The 16,757-nt window shown below is 57.2% G+C and overlaps 1 protein-coding gene across 1 annotated transcript in view; it reads left to right on the top strand.

The window, feature by feature from the left end:
• The first annotated feature begins 4,662 nt into the window (after nucleotides 1-4,662).
• Nucleotides 4,663-16,757, top strand: part of AJAP1 (adherens junctions associated protein 1) — a 120,291-nt gene continuing 108,196 nt past the window's right edge. The window contains exon 1 of the mRNA XM_027060619.2: nucleotides 4,663-4,819. Within this exon, the coding sequence (XP_026916420.1) occupies nucleotides 4,791-4,819 (29 nt within the window). The 5' untranslated portion in view covers nucleotides 4,663-4,790. The remainder of the gene's footprint in view (nucleotides 4,820-16,757) is intronic.

A 16,757-nucleotide genomic window follows, 5' to 3' on the forward strand; every position in this document is an offset into this window, starting at 1 on the left:
ACAACTGCCTTAGAGCAGAACCACAACACAGGACAAAACCCTCAGACTTTGGTCTCAGCCACAGTTAAGAGAAAGTAAGGACTCCGCTGGGCACTGGGGCCCCTCCCCTGGGGCACCCCAGCCTTTGACTGGCTTCTCAGCATGTATCTGTCCACCTCTGGACCTTCTCTTTGCTCCAACTTCAGGCTCCAGACCTCCAGACTCCACAATGCCAAGGGCCTGTGCTCAAATTGTCACTTTATTTTGCAATGCAAACTAATCCTCTTCCTTACCCATGTGATAGATGTAGCAGAGCTCTCATCACAGAGAATCCCTAAAAGCCTTGAAACTGGGGCTTCCCCACCCCTCCACCAGCCAGAGCAAATTCTTAGGCAGTCCTTTTCTCACCTGCCTTCAGAGCCCATCACTTGCTCAGAACAAGCAGAAGAAGCAACTTTTCCTCTTTCTGATACACAAGTGTGTCTGAATGGACGGTAGACAGCTGGCATTTTCTTTTGCTGACCCTGGACTGTGGGATGACCGTTGTGGGTGGGGGTGGGGGTAGGCAATCTCGGCTTCCCTCTCTGGCCTCTGACACCGGCAGCCTCCCCCTTGCACTCAGCTGGAGTCTGCAGCTGTGTGCAAGCCTCACCTGGCACCTGGCGACCAGCTCTGAAGACGAGGCAGGAATTCTAAAGTCTGGGCACTTAACCTCCCCCAGAAGGAAAAGCCACCTGGAGTTCAGTCCCTGTCCCCACCCCAGCACAAGCAAGTTTTCTTGTGGGGGGGGGGGCGGGGGGGGTGGGGGGAGCTGGTAAGGCAGGGGGCACAGAAGACAGTAGTGTGAACGCTTTAAAGAGACTTATAATAATTTTAATCAGCATTTCCCTTCCATTTAAAATCACAAACTTAGCTATTTAATCAAATGTCATGCTTAAGACACATCTACCTCCTTGGGAGAAAAATGAACAGTGGAAGCTCAATTTGGCTTGGATGGGTTTTAAAAATAGTCACTCGCTGAAGGCCATTAGGTAAATGGCCTAAGAGAGCTTCAAAGAGGACCTCCGGCAGAGGGTCAGCCAAATCCTTTGTTGGGAAAATAGGGCAGGGCAGAGGTGAGGGGGCTGGGAGGGCGCAGGATGCAGCTTGCTCCGGATGCAGCTTGCTCCGGAGTAGGGGGTAGCAGCCAGATGTGGGGAGGGGATCTTTCTACAGGGGGTACATCTGAAAACTTTCCTTTTGCACTTGCTGAAGCTGCTAAGCCTGTGTGTGTGTGTGTGTGTGTGTGTGTGTGTGTGTGTGTGCGTGCACGTGACAAGTCTGTGTCTCCGGTGTGGGATGACATACACCCACCCTCCCAATTCCCAAGTGAGGAAAATGAAAGGGTCAGAAATGTGAGAAGCCGTTAAAGTACAGGAAATCGGTTGCATTAATGGTGAAATAGAAGTCTTAGCTTTATTATTTTACAGGATGGAAGAAATGACAATGTTTTCATCAAGAGAAAAAAATAAACACAAACAGAGTACCAGGTGGGTGCTCTCTTTGGCGGGAGTTGTGCTGGCGTGATCGGTGCCCAAAGGAAAAAAGAAACTGGTATGCCCTCGTCCTTATGGAGATGCTCCAGCCTGGGGTGGGGGAGGGGGGTGGAGGGCGGCCTCCCTCCCCCAAAGATCGAGAGGCCTGTGCTCACTTGTGTCAGGTAGAGTCTGATGTCCCTGAGACTCCTGCCAGCCTCTGCCCTGTTTTTTTTTTTTTTTCAGGACACACTCCTCTTTACAATCCTTGGTCCTGGGGCTCGTATCTGAGGGCTGGGGACCCCCAGGGTATGTGGGTAGAGTCCAAGGGGTCTCTACACTTGGGTGAGGAAAAATGACATCTTTATTCTTGCCAATTCCCACTGAAATCCAGCATTTCCGTCCATCACACGTGTAGGCAACAGGCCACAGTGGCAGGAGGTCCCTGAACTGGGGCCAAACAGGGAACTGCAGGCACTCATTCCCCCATCCCACGACCGAGACTTCTGATGTCTTAAAGTACCACATTTGTTTTAATATTGGGGTAACACGTTGCAATATCATTGACTTCCTAAAAACCTTCTGCATTTCAGTGTGTGCATTTATAAACGTCCTGAGACAAGGTGGGCAAGTTCACACGTGGCTGCTGAAGGGGGTCCCCGGAACAGAGCAGGTTGGGACTCCCCCCACCCACAGCCCACCTGGCCCAGGGTTGTCCTGGCTCCTCCAAGGGCCTCCCTCCTGCAGCACCCCCACTTTGTCCCGCTAGGTGGCAGCACTGTGGGCACCCCCTTCTCCCCTGACTATCCTGGGCCCAGCCTGCTATTCCAATACTTCCCTGTCTCCCTTAGTGGGACGTGTTCCCCCAAACCCCTCAGGGAGAAGGCTGCGGGGGAAGACCACCCAGGAGTGGCCAGGCAGGTGCAGTGCTGACTCAGCCTGGTGCTTCCCTGAACCACAATCGCGACGGTGAGTGTGAGGCCATCTCATTGAATCCCCATGAAAATCTGGAAGGGAACATGAGACCCATTTTGCAGAGGAGGAAACAAGATCAGAGAGGCCAGAGAAGGCACCATGACCCCACAGTTAGGCAACAGGAGTGGCTGGTCTGCCCATGTCAAAATCTGGGTTCTTGCCACTATCCTTCCTTGCTTCTGGCCTTTCTCCTCTGGGATCTTCCTGGACCTCCCGTCTGGGTGGAGTAGACTCCCACGATGCCCAGGGAAGAAGGGTGCACCTGGGAGTCCAAAGTTCCATCCATGCTGGGCCTGGATTTGCCCCACCACCAACTCACTGCCCTTCCCAGGGAGGCCCGAGCAGCCAGGTGGGGTCTCCGCTGATCTCACAAGACTGGGGTGATTCCAGAGCTTAGCTAGGGGAGGCCCCTGCACAGATCAGGTCCCGTGTGAGTTAACCTTCCCTCCATTCCCTGGACCCGGCTTCCACGTCCGCCGCAGAAGGGCGGCACTCGGTGGTCTCTAAGGCCTCCAACTCTGCGCCTCCGTGGAGGGCACGGAGTAGATGGCGGGCCTCTCGGGGTGGTTTCCCTGGTTGGCACAGCTGGTCCGGCCTCTGGGGTGGGGGGGGCAGTTCACTGTAGGTCACTTCTCTGGGTGAAAGAGGCCCCCATCTAGAGCCTTTCCTCCTCCAGCCCCTGCCCATCAAGCGCAGCCTCACCCGGAAGGCACAAGGGAAGTCCTGGGATGGGGAAGGGACCGGATTACCGGCTGTGGCGGCGAGCCTGGGAGGCCGAGGGCCCGGAACTCTCAGCGAATCCTCCGGATCAAGGTCCTGGCCAAGCGGAGGCGGCAGTCGGGCGAGCTGCCTGACTCCCAGCCCCGGGGGGCTAGGGGAGCGTCGAAATTCGGGACCGGGCTGGGTTGGGACAGAAGGCGCTAAGCGCTGACCTGGAACGCAGGGGCCCAAGGCGGGGGCCGGGGAGGCGGGAAGAGGAACCCTCCTGCTTCGCAGACTCTGGCGGCGCCTCTTGCGCAGCTCCGCCTGGAGGAAACTTTCTGCGCAGCCTCTCGCTCCAGGCGCCCCCCGCCCCAGGGCTCCCGCGGGAACGCCCCCTCCCCAAATGAGCTCTCCGGGTCCCCTGGGCACCCCCGTAAACGGGTCGGAACCTCGAACCGCTTCGCAGGCCATCCGGTTACCGTGGCAACACCATCCGGCGGCGCCCGGCGGTCCAATCCGCGCCCGCGGCCTCTCCGGAGCCTCTCCCAAGGTGGGGACTGAGACCCGGCAGGGGCTGGGCAGGGGGGCGGCCGCGGGCCCCGCCTGACGCGTCGCGGGGCGAGGCGAGGCGGGGCCGCGAGCGGCAGCCGGCGCCGGGCAGGGGGCTCCGGCTCCAGTTCGAGGGGCGGGGAAGGCGGGTGACGTGAGCCGGGCCGGGCGGGCGGAGTTGGGACCCGCTCGGGGAGGCGGGGGCGAACGCGCGGAGAGGCAGACGCGCGGAGGGAGGCGGCCAAGCGGCGCGGGCGGCTCTGCGGCGGGCGCGGTGGGCGCGGGCGGCGGGGCCCCGGGATCCCCGCGCGCCTCCTCGGCGCGGCGCCGCCGCCGCGCGTCCCCACGCCCCGCGCTGCACGGCGCCCTCGCCCCGCGCGCCTCCCGCGCCCGCCTCCTGCCGGCCTCCGGCGCCGCGGCCGTCTGCAGAGCGAGCGCTCAGACGGAGCCCCCGGCCAACTTGAGCGGCGCCGGCCGGCGGCGCACCCCCGCCGGAGCCCCCTGACCTGGCGGCGCGCAGAAGCGACCCGCGTCCTTCCGCGTCGCCGCCGCCCTCACCCCCGGACCGCGCCGCCCCCTCGGCGCGGGGCTGGGACCGGAGGCGAGAGCCGTGCCACGAGACACGCACCGTGCGCCGCGGCGCCGCCCGGCCTCCCTCCCCACCGCCCCGGAGGGCGAAGCCGCGTCTCTTCCGACCCTCGCCGCGCGGCCGCAGCGCCGGAGCGCGCCCCTCCCGGGCCGGCCGTGGGCGCCCCCGCCTCGCCGCCGCCCTCGCCGGCTCGCCCCCGGAGGGGCGGCGAGCCCCGCGCCCCGGCCCGAGGATGTGCGCCCCCGCGGGCCGCCCCGCCTGAGCCATGCGCCCCAACGGCGGCGGCGCGCCGGCCGGCATGGAGCCCCGCGCGGCCGCGCTCTGACTCGCTCTGCGCCCCGCGGCCGGCGGGCGGCGGGCGGCGGGCGGCGGCGGACCGAGAGCCGGAGACCGGCGCCGCGGGACGGAAGCGAGCGGGCGCGGGCGCCGCGCAGATGGCCGGGGCGAGCAAGGTCTGAGGCTCCGCTGCCCGAAACGTGACCATGTGGATTCAACAGCTTTTAGGACTCAGGTGAGCGACCCGGCCAGCGCCGGGGTGCGTGTGGCTGCGTGGGTGCGTGGGTGCCGGGCTGGGCTGGAGCGGCGCTCTCCTCAACGTTGCGAATAAAGGGACCCCTCCCCGCTCGCCGCTAGCGGCCGGAGGCGGCCGCGGGAGCCGCGTCCGGGTGCCAGTCCCGAGCCTGGAGCTCCGCGGCCCCGCAGGGAGCGGCCGGCTCTCCCTGCCTGCGCGCGTCCGGGTCCGGCCAGGGGTGCCCGCCCCGGCTCCCCGTGCAGCGGGGCCGGCCGGTCGAGCCCGCGGCTCCCGGCGCCAGCAGCGCAGTGTCCTGGCCTGCCGCCCCGGCGCGCCTCTTCCCCGGGGCCCCGGCCGGCCGTGGACCCTGGGCGGGTGCCGGGGCTGCCGGAGAAAGCCAGAGCTCTCCCGGCTCCCGGCTCCCGGTGAGAGCTGGGCAGGCGGAGTTGGAGGAAACCAAAATCAAACAGCCACTCCGCCCTCCCTTACCCTTCCTCGGGGCCCCAGGGCTGAGCAGGGGCCTCCCGGGCTCCCAGCGGCCGATCCAGCTGTTTGCCGGTGACCTCCGGGCCCGACGGGCGCGCACAGCTGGCGGGCAGCTGGGGCGGGAGACTCTGGGGCTCTGGGGGAGGTGCGCGGGCAGCCCCCCCCAACCCCCACGCAGACACCCTCGGGAGCGCCCGGGGGCTTGTCTAGGTCGGGACTCCAGGGCCAGGTGGCACCAGGGGGTCGAGCCGGGAACTCGCGGCAGGGGTACTCAGGAAGACCCTTTTGGGCAAACTTTGCCCGCTTGTCGTGGCGCTCAGCCATTCGGCCCGTTCCTCGGGCGGCCTAGGGCCCAGGAGTGCGCGGTTGTCTCGTTGGTCCCGCAGGCCGCCCCCGAACCGTCCGCCCGCCTGCCAGGGGGCTTCGCCCAGCCGGTGCGTTTGGGTCCCGGGTTGCAACCGAAAGCAGGGAGGACGTAGGCGGAGGCGGAGAAAGCGCGTGCGGTTCTGGAGTTTGTCCACTGGGATGCACTGCGCTCCCGCGCTGGGGAGGAAAGGGCCGGTAGGTGCTGGGACTACTGCCGGAGCCGCCCCCACCGCCGCCCCATCGAAGCTGGGGGGAGTGAGCCGAAGCGAGACCCAAGTGCGCGACCTGATTTTGAGAAATCGGAAGAGTGTCCTCTGTCGAGCGCGCCGAGCGTTGTCTAGCTACCTTTGATTTATGAGACAAACCCGCACCCCGGGGGTAAGCACTGTTTAGAACATCTAGAGAAAATTGTCAAATGTTATTATCCGCTTTTTTTTTTTTTTTTTTCTGGAAAGCGGCACTCCTTTTTCCGGTGGCTGGTTGGCCAGTGTGGGCTTTAAAAGGTTAACGGTGAAGCGAATCCTGTTGGGTATTGGCCTGGCCTGAATCGATACCGTGTGCTTGGACTAGATAAGGTTTAGGCTCCCTGTTCTGGGACGCAGACAAAATGGATCGAGGGCAGCGTTGCCGGGTGACCCCCTCCAGGTGCCCTGCCATCTGCCTCTCAGGTCTCAGCCAGCCCCGGAAGGCCTCGGGAAAGAGCAGAGGGTCCCGGCCCCGGCTCTGGGCTCACCTCCTGCTCCCAGATGCTTCCTGAGCTCCTGTCTGGTGCTTCATTTCTGACCGACTGCTGGCAAGTTATTTGAGCTGCTGTGGTTTCTTTCTTTTTATTATTATTATTACCACTAAGTTGCTAGATTGAAAGATTAGTACATTTTGATAAGGGGAGAGGAGAGTAAATACCATGGAAAGAAGCCTCTGTGTTGGTTCAGAATTCACTAAAACAGTTCCTCTAAAGCATCCCCAAGTGAGATCTCCTTGGGATTTTGCTGTAGGAAATAGTTCTGTTGGTGATTTTGAAGTTTGACCTTTTGTTGTTGTTTTTTGTTTTTCCTTCAGTATTAGCACAAGAGATTTTCTGTAAGGGTGCCTCTAAGGACAGACTGTCACCTGTCTTGGAGGCTGACCGGAGAGGGCTGTGTCATGTCTGTGAGAGCCACCCCCTGGCCAGGAGAGGTGCCGGGCCGGGAGGGTCTGTGTGCTTTTAGCGTCGCACCAGGCGAGGGTCGCGGTAACAAAGCCAGGATCACTTGCTTGAAAGCTGGAAATGCACTTTTTCCTTGAAGAAAGCCGGTCATCGTCTCTGCTTACACGCCACTCTGTGGCTCCCCAGGCGAGCTCAGGGCACCCCTGCTGCCAGGCTTGGAACCTGGTTGTGTCAGGCAGACGCTGAACCCGGAGCCCAGGTGGCGGAAAGCAGCTCCGGGCGTCACCTGAGCGAGCAGCTCTCTGCTCGGGCTCCCGAGACGAAGTCTGGGCTCGGTGTCTGGCTTCTGTGTTCGGCCAGAGCTGTGCCAACAGCCTTTTCCTCTCACGAGGCGGAAACGGACGGAGTCGGATGGAGCCGTTGCTGTGCCTGCGTGGTGGTGGTGGTCTCAGAGCTGCAAGCACGGATCACGGTGTCTGTCGAAGGCAGCCCGTAGCTTGACCGGCTGGGTCGGAGCTCCGACAGTAAGGAGCGCGGAGCCCAGCTCGGAGGGGTGCTGAGTAAGCACGCAGCAGAGTTCAGCTGCCTCCTTGCAAGTGGCCTCGGAGGCTGCAGGCCACCGTGCTGCAGCTTTCCTCAGGGGCTGGGAGCGTACAGGACATCGGCCAGGTGTCCTTCCCAGGCTGTGCTCCCGGGGGGCCGCTCTGTCTGTCCTTCCACCGCACGGCCCCGGGTGCCTGTGTGTCTGCGTGGGGGTGGGCGTGGGACAAAGCGATGTGACGGTCGGTTTTCACGGGGTGCTTTTCAGCCCCCCCCGAGTGCTGGCCACGCACGCGGCACCACGTTCGGGCCCAGCACGTGGACCCAGCGGTTTGCCCCTCACCGTCCCCACCTCGAAAGTCCTCCGGCAGCTGGGGACTGGCCAGAGGCGTTAGGAGGACGGACGGAGTCAGAGGCTCTGTCCACAGGCGTCGCCCTCCCGGTGAAGCCTGGCTCGTGCCATTTCCAGCTGCTGACACCAAATTGGTCGCAGCCGGAATCCATCGCGCGTTCGCGGCTGGGATGCTCATCAGGGACAAGGATGCTGGAATAAATGGCCATTCTGGGAGGCAGCTCGAATCTTTCCACCGCGGGGGCGCGTCCCCCTCCCCTCATGCCACGCCCACCCAGGGGATCCACCGGCCAAGCGGAGGAGGGGCTGGCGGGCTCTTCCCAGTCTGTCCTTTCTGTTGATTTATTGTAATCACCTGCTTCCTTTTCTTCCGTGCATCCAAGAGGGCGATAAGTAGGGAGCAGGGCAAGCCAGCGGAGACAGCTCCACGCCTCCCCGAGACGCCTGTCTCCGTGTCTCCGGAGAGGGACTAGCCTGCTTCCCCGCTGCGTCCTGCGTCCTCTTGGCCGGGGTGGCTCAGCTGTCCGTGGGATCTGCGGCAGCCCAGCCTGGCCTTGCCGTCCCCCAGCCCGCTGGCCTGGGCACCACCAAGATGTCTGGCACAAGACGTTTCCCTTCACTTCCCTGGGCTTTTTGTGCCCAGACTACCCTGCGCAGCCCTGTGGATAAAAGCTGCACCCTGAGTCTTGATGAAGTGAATAACCCGCAAACCCCGACCCACCCATGACTCCCGAGCCTTCCAGAGCCCAGGGGCTCCTGTCTGGGGTTACGTAAGAGTCCTCTGCTTTCCATACGAGTACTTGCCAAGTTTTCTTCAAAGGGCTACAAGTCAGTAGAGACCAAATTGATGTACAGATTAGCTTGGAAAGCCAAATATATCCTTGATCTAGATTTTCATGTTTGAAGTCTGGCTCGAGAGGGTTTCTCCTGCCCGATGCCGGTCAGACACGAGGGGGAGGCAGGAGCTGGGCCTTGCTGGAGCTGGAGCAGACCAGCCATGGGGCCCACTGACTCTCCTTCTCTAAGACCCCCTTCCAGGAATTCAAAGGAGTCGGTGAGTCATGAGGCCGCCCAAGTGGGGACCGGCAGTTACGTAACTCAGATTAAGCGTCAGTTAATAGAAAGTCAGAGGTTGCAGCCTGCCCCTGTCAGAGTTGCGGGGGCCCTGGGGTTGGGGGGCCGGGCTGCCCGGTTCTCCTGCCATGTCAGGGCGGGATCGGATGTGGTGGCCTGCAGGAGGCCTGGCTGCCCCAGCCCCCCGCTTGGGCCGGCAATCGGCGAGGAACAGTGGGGTATTTCTTCACCGCCAGGCCCCCCAAACCCCTTCCAGAGGAGGGTGCAGGATTGGGGCCAGCTGCCTGATCGTGTCCCAGCAGCCCCTGGACGGGCCCGGTGAGCTGTGCTGGGTTGCTGGGTCTTGTCTTCTCTCTCTGGCAAGGGCTCTGGGAGACTGAGGAGCCAGAGGCCCAACATTGCTCTATGGGGGGAGGGGATCCTCATCACTGTGAGCCTCTCCGGCACTGAAGGCGAGCCCAGCACAGGGGTGGCAGGTTGGGTGGGAGTCCCGTGTTGGCAAAGGGCAGGGCCCTGCCACTGGACCAAGGGGACCCGGGGAGGGGTTAGTATTTGCATTTCTGTCCCCTGCCTACACTCTGCAGAGGGTGTCACTTTGTTCCCCGCCCCCCCCCCGCCCCCCCCCCCCCCCCCCCCCCCAGGAAAGGTTGGTGGCAGCCATGCTGGGTCTATCCCTGCTTCTGCCCTCCCAGCCTGTCGTCCACCATGCCTGTGCTGTCCGCTCGCTCGGACGTCTGCCCTTTGCTGCACTTCTTTGTGGCCAGCCAGGGAGCACTGGTGTGGCAGGACCCACTGCTCCTCTGCCCTCCCTCTGTTCCCACCCCATGTGGACAGTTGCCTGGCCCATGTGGCTGTTGAAGCCTTGTTGCCGGCCCTCCCGGGGGAGTCAGTGCTTGGGCCTGTGCGTGACCTTAGGGGCTTCTGGAAAGCGAAGCATCTGGACCTTGGAGACCAAGGGGGTGTGTCCACTGGAAACCGGTGCTCAGGCTTCCTGCTTTGCCCGGAAGAGCAGCCCTGGTCTCTGGACTGTGGGCTCACGAGGGCAGGGACTGAGCCTCGTCCTTTACTGCCTCCTGAGAAGAGTGCGTGGCACACAGCAAAAGCTCAGGAGACGTCTGCGCCTGAGTAAACGTGTCCATCTGGCACCGTGCCCTTGCTTTGTCAAGTCTTGCCCTGTGGTTACTCGTCCTTAACTCTGAGGCGTAGAAAAGGAATTCCCAGCCGGACCTGCCTCAGGTGTAGGCCCTGTCCTGCCCCAAAGAGGTACACCATTTCTTCCACCCTACTTCCTGGAGCTCACATTTCCACCATTAGAGATTCTTTTCTTTGCTGTGAGATTTAGTCACAATTGGAATGCAGACATGTTTGGGAAAAAAGCAATCCTTATTGAGCCCTATCAGTCATCACGGGTTTGCTAGGAGTGAAAGTATCCAATAGCTAAGTGTCTGGGAGGAGGAGTGGCTGTAGATGGGAAGGAAACATGAAGGCAGGTGGCACAGGGGTGGCGGTGGGGTCGAGGGGGAAGGTAGCACCGAGGGAGGTTGGGGAGATGTGGGGTGAGGGTTGGCTTGGGGTCAAATGCAAACTATTGGCCTCACAACTGGACTCCGTTCTCCCCTCCCTTTGGCTTTTTCGGGGACGGGAAAGTGGGTTCATGCGCGGGACTAGGAAAACGTGGAGCTGACGGAGGCAGCTCCTTTGAAAGAGAAGGTTCTGGTCAGTCTGTGAGTCCACAGGTGGGCGGGTAGGTAGATGTTGAGGAGCAGTCGTGACGCACACACACCTCTGGCCCCTGTGCTCCTGTCCCAACGGTGAGCTGCAGAATTTGTGCCGGACCAGATAGCACGTGTCTGCTTTTCTCAAAACGTTGGGGCAAAACTGACCTACGTTATCTTAGTTTCAGGTGCCCAGCTGGATGATCCAGTGTTTGTAAGTCGAATTGGCGTCCAGCCCTTCGCTCAGTTACAGAATTTTTTCCCCCCACTGGTGGTTGCTGGAGTGTGGGGTGGGGGTGGGCAAAATGGGCACAGGTGGTCGAAAGCTGCAAATACGCGGTCATAAAATGAGTCACGGAGTGGCACGGGCGGCCTGGCGACTCTTAGTTAATCCGACACGTCCGCCTTAAATGTCTGTGCACCCGAGAGATGACACCCCGATCCCCGATCTCGTATTCATTTCATCCACACCTGTAGTCCGCTCCTGATTCCCGCGTGCCTGGGGGCTGGCTGGCTGTGAGCAGGTGCCATGCAGACTCCAAAATAAGAAGGTTTCTGCCCTCGAAGACCCCACACTCCAGTAATGGGGGGGCATACGTGTCGGGGTAGAAATAGTGTTGCCAGAGCAGAGGTCAGCACCGTCCGGTAGGAAGAGAATATGGGCCACGGCTAGGACTTGGGAGCCTCAGGGGGCTGTGGGTTGTCATACTGGACAGTGTCCTGTGGAGACTAAGAAGTGACAAAAGGAGATGTTTCAGAGCCTGCCACCCCTCCCCCTAACCAGTGTGGGACTTCGGTGCCATCGCTTGTTAGTATGAGCTCCGCGGAGGGTCAGGCTGGTCAGCAGTGGACAATTGCTGTGCGTGCCACATTCTCTGTGCCTGGTCAGGCCAGTGATGCAGGTAGAGCACTGAGCGAGGGCTGAGGCAACAGCTAATGGCCTTCGGGCCCAGTCGTCCCAAGTGAGAGACAGCTGGCCTGCAGGTAGCTGGTTCACACCTTCTGGAGCCGCTCCCATACTGGGTTGTAAGGAAGTACTTTTGGGGGCTTAGGAGGGGGTGACGGAGCCTGCTGACTTGTAACAGAGGTGTCACAGGCCAGCGGACAGCCAGCGGAGGGCTAAGACAGCAAATGAGAGAATAAGACAGAAGGCCGGTCACCTTCTGAAGGGAGAGCTGACCCCCTAGAGGGACAGTTCCAGGGTGGTGCCCCAGGGTGCCCCGGAGCCAGCATCGGCTGGAATGTACCAGTGGCTCCCGAAGGAGCACGCTCGGGGGTGACAGACATCCCCCGGGCTTCTCCCGCAGCGTGCGCACCAGACCTGACCCGAGGGCAGGCCTTCATTCTCTCCCCTGAACTTAGCGCTTATCATCTATGTGATCCTGAGAGTCTGTGTCACCTTGGGCCTCGTGGAAGGAGGACAAATGGTGAATTGCCAAGGTCTGGTTCTAATGAAGACGTTTAGGAATATTATTCCAGATAAAGGTGTGTGTGTGTGTGTGTGTGTGTGTGTGTTGGGCACTTTGGAGACCAGCGGACATCAATGCACTTATAGAGGGCCTGGCTGGGTCAGTCAGTTGAGTGCCCGGCTCTTGATTTTGGCTCAGGTCATGATCTCACAGTTCATGGGTTCAAGCCCCACATTGAGCTCTGCCCTGACAGCTCAGTGCCTGCTTGGGATCCTCTCTCTCTCTCTCTCTCTCTCTCTCTCTCTCTCTCTCTCTCTGCCCTTCCCCAACTCATGCTCTCTCCCAAAATAAATTAAAAAAAAAAAAACTTAAAAAAAACGCTTCTACCGGGAGCTCCAACTCCAGGTAAAAAGACCAGTTCTTAAAACGAAACTCCTCCCGCAGAAGGACGCTTGCTGTGTTCACAGGGTTAGGTGTCTAATAAGAAAGGGTGGACCGTGCCTCATGAGAACCTGGCTGCTGATAAAAAATAAAAAATCCTTAACGAGATATTAGCAAACCATGTTTCACCGTATGTGGAAAGAAGCGTATACCATGTGGGGTTTATTCTAGGGGTACAGAAATGGCTCCACATTTGAAAGTCGGTCAAGGCAATCTGTCAAATGAAAGACTGAAGCAGAAACACCATATGAGCCTCTGCATGTGATGAATTCAGCATCTGTCCATGAGAACTGCCAGAGGTGTAGGAACAGAGGCTCACTTTCTCCACAAAAGCCCACAGCTAACTTCACGCCTAATGCTACGAAACTGGAAGCTTTTCTCCTGGAGATCAGGAATAAGCCGGGGATGTCTGCTCTCACCACTCTCATTCAGCACAGTGCTGGAAGTCCTAGCCAGAGGGGACAGAGGATGAAAAGGCAAGAAAAGACATACAGAAAGGGAGAAATAGAACTGTTCCTATTTGCAGATGATGTGATTGTCCACACACCAAGTCTCATGGAATCTATTAAAAAAAAACCTTCGAGAGCTAATGAATGATTTCAGCAAGGTTGGAGGACACAAGAGACATGAATCACATTCCCATCTATTAGTAACAAACACCTGGACCCTGAAATAAGAAATGCAGTGGCATTTACAGTCACTCCCCAAAACGAGACATTTCAGTGTAGACCTAACGAATCGTGTTATGCTCATGACTCGCGTGCCCAGGGCTGTGTGGTGCTGATGGAAGAAATCAAAGAAGAATCTAAATAATGGAAAGCCATACCATGTTCATGGACAGAGAGACTCAAGGAAGGAGGTCACTTCTCAAACTGATATAGAAGGTTAACATAATTCTTATCAACATCCAGCAAAACATTTGCACGCGTAGATGAGATTCTTCTAAAATGCATATGTGAAGGGAGGGGAACTAGCGATACCTAAAACAGTTTTGAAAAAGAATAATAAAGTGAGAGGAATCAGTGTGATTACAAGGCTTATTATGTAGCTGCCATAATCAAGACTGTGTGTCTTAATGGAGGAACAGATATATAGATTTTTCCAGAGATAGATTCCCACAAATATGCCCAGCTGATTTTTGATAAAGGTGCTAATTCAGTAGAGGAGAGATAGCATTTTCCAACTAATTGTACTGGAACAGTAGGACATTCATAGCCAAGAGCAAACAAACAAACAAGAACCTTGATATTAGGTCTCCTATCTAATGCAAAATTAACTCGAAATGGGTTACATAATTACGTGTAAAATGTAAAACTGGAAAAGCTTTTAGGAAAAAAACCAGAAATTATTCAAGATGTGAGACTAGGCAGAAAGCTCTCAGACTCGCCACCAAAATCATAATCCATAAAAGGGAAAAAAAAAAACTAATACATTGGATCTCATCAAGGGTTTATAATTTTCTCTGTGAAAGACTCTCCTACGAGGGTGGAAAGACACATCGCAGAGTGGGAGAGAATGTTCGCAAACCGCATACCTGACAAAGGGCTAGTGTCTGAAAACATAAACCCCTCTCAAAACGCAGCAGTGAAAAAGTTGAACAATCCAATTAGAAGCAGGTGAAAGTCTCACCAAACGGGAGTGCCAGTTAGTCGAAAAGCATGGGGAGAGACGTTCAATGTCACTTCTCATCTGTGAGAATGGCTGAAACGAAAACTCCTGGCAATGGGACGCTGGCAGGGACGTAGAGAAACTGAGTCCCTCCCACACCGCTGGCGGGAAGGCACAATGGTTACAGCTGCTCTAGAAGGCAATTTGACAGTTTCTGACAACGCTGAACATGGAGTTGCCATGCGGTTGAGGTTTTCGCTCCTGGGCGTTCACGCCAGAGAAATGCAGACGTGTTCCCCTGAAGATCGGCGCACACGTTTTACGGCAGCTCTATTTGTAAGAGCCTCAAACTGGAAACGATCCGGATGCCCTTCAGTGGGGCGAATGGCTTAGCAAACTGGGGTATGTTGACACCGTGGAATAGTGCCCAACAATCACAATGAAAGAACTCCCGATACAGCCAACAACCTGCACGACCATCCGGGAAGGACGCTAAGTGAACAAGCCAGTCTAGAAGCCCTACAAGCAATATGGCGGCTCCACAGCATCCTTCAAAGGGTGAAATGAACAGGGTGGTCATTGCCAGGGCGTGAGAGAGGGCAGGGAGTCGGAGGGAAGATAATGTGGCTCCATCAGCACGAGGGATCGTTGCAACCCTCTCGGTCGCAGCGATGCCAATATCCTGCTTATATCTTTGTGCCCTGATTTTGTAAGATGTTGCTGCTGGGGAAGCCGGGTAAGGGCTGCAGGATCTCTCCGTATTACATAGTACAGTGCTTGTGAAAATCTACGATTAACTTAAAATAAAAACTTAATTAAGGAACGAATAGCCTCTACTTATCTGCCAGAGATTGGCATCTGATTGGGGGTTAGGTGTAACGGGTAGGCACCATGTGTTTGGAATGAACGACGGTCGGGTCCTGTGGAAGTGGGGCAAGGGGCAAAAACAATACTTTATGAAAGTGGCCATGTCGTTCTGCCACATTCTTTAGAATGCAAAATAGAGCAGCATGTGAATGTGTGGTGTGGCTAATGTGATGAGATCCATCATCAGTGACAGTCATAAATGACCTGGTGCATAATTATTGGATAAGAAGACCCGTCCAGATCCTTATATAAATCAGGTCAGCTCTGAAAATAGAGCAGCCTTTTTGGGGACAGTCCCACTTTCCAGCCCTGGCACGTAGGGTGGCTCCAAGACCATGCTCCGAGGATTTGGAGTCAAACGCGGACGGAAACAGTTGGTTTCCAGATCAGCAAGACGTGAGCCTCAAGTTGGTGAAGGCAATGGTCTGTGGCTTTGCTTGTTTACATTTCCTTTTGGTCTTTATGAGAAAAGCACTGCAGTGTGTTGTGTGTGCATGGGTGCACATGTACAAGCATGAATGAGTGCGCACACGTGTGTGTGTGTGTGTGTGTGTGTGTGTGTGTACGCACGAGGACGTGCATTCTGTAAATGCTTGTTGAATGGGGAGCTTTGCATCATTCCAAAGGCTCTACGTTGGATTTGGTCGCGAGCTTCTGTGACCCCATGGGCTGGACCCGCGGCTTCTCTTTCCATCCATTCAGGTTTAGCTAGGAGGCGCCAGGCCACCGCAGTTCCTGATCTTGTCACAAGCCAAGCTTTGTGCTAGGTGACCCAGTCAACCCCCGTCCTCTTGGCCCGTCCTCAGGATCCTCATGATGACCCTGCAGCGTGGGCATGGTTGCTCTTCCCTTACAAAGGAGAAAACTGAAGCTCAGAGAGGTTAAGTGATTTGCCTAAGGTCACACAGCTAGCTAGCAAGAGAGCTCTGATTTTTTTTTTTTAAGTTTATTTACTTTGTTTTGAAAGAAAGAGCGAGCGAACGAGCGAGCTGGGGAGGGGCAGAGAGGGGGAGAGAGAGAGAATCCCAAGCAGGCTTTACATTGTCAGCACAGAGCCCGATGTGGGGCTTGAACTCACGAACCGTGAGATCATGATGCAGGCCAAAATCTAGGGTTGGACGCTCAACTGACTGAGCCAGCCAGGTGCCCTGAGAGCTGAGACTCGAACCCAGGTTTCGTGGACTCCCAGGTCTATTTGTGTTCTTACCATTGCCCCGTATGGCTCCCACGTTTTGGATAAAATCTACCTCTCATTCTTTCGGTTAAGTTACACAGTGCCCCTTTGGGAAAAACAAAAACAAAATCCAAAACAAACAAACAACAAACAGAACTGGAGGGGCCCACCTGCTGTGGCGTCAGGTCCTTGTGCCCAGCTGATGTCAGAATCACGCGTCCTTCCGGCAACCAGACTTTCAGGTAGAAGTTTTATAGTCTAAATGAGGGACTGTTTTGTAGCAAAGAATTGACGAAATGTCACAAAGGGGTGAAAACATGTCTGTGACACAGATAATGTTATTCAGCCTACTTAATAATTAAAAAAAAATATGTCAGCAACTCCACGGAGGCCCCTCTTGAGAGCTCTTGTGAAATTACACTGCGGAAATGAATGAATGGCCACACTGAGGAGGTTGGGTTCACATGACATAAGTCTGGGCAGAAGGATTGTCCGCCGCGTGTGTGCGTGCGTGCACATGTTTATTTATTGGAGTATAATTTATATCCCCTAACATTCCCCCATTTTGAGTGTACGATCCGATGATTTTTAGTAAATTTGCCGTGTGTGCAAACGCGTCTGTCGCCCCCGATGGGATCCCCGGTTCTGTTCACAGCCAATCCCCATTTCTACCTTCAGACTCACGCAACCTCTGATCTGATTTTGGTCTCTGTGGATTTGCCTGTTCGGGCATTTCGAACGTGGAAACCTACCACGTGC

Source organism: Acinonyx jubatus, chromosome C1 (genome assembly GCF_027475565.1).
Source record: "Acinonyx jubatus isolate Ajub_Pintada_27869175 chromosome C1, VMU_Ajub_asm_v1.0, whole genome shotgun sequence".
In the NCBI taxonomy this organism is placed as follows: domain Eukaryota; kingdom Metazoa; phylum Chordata; class Mammalia; order Carnivora; family Felidae; genus Acinonyx; species Acinonyx jubatus.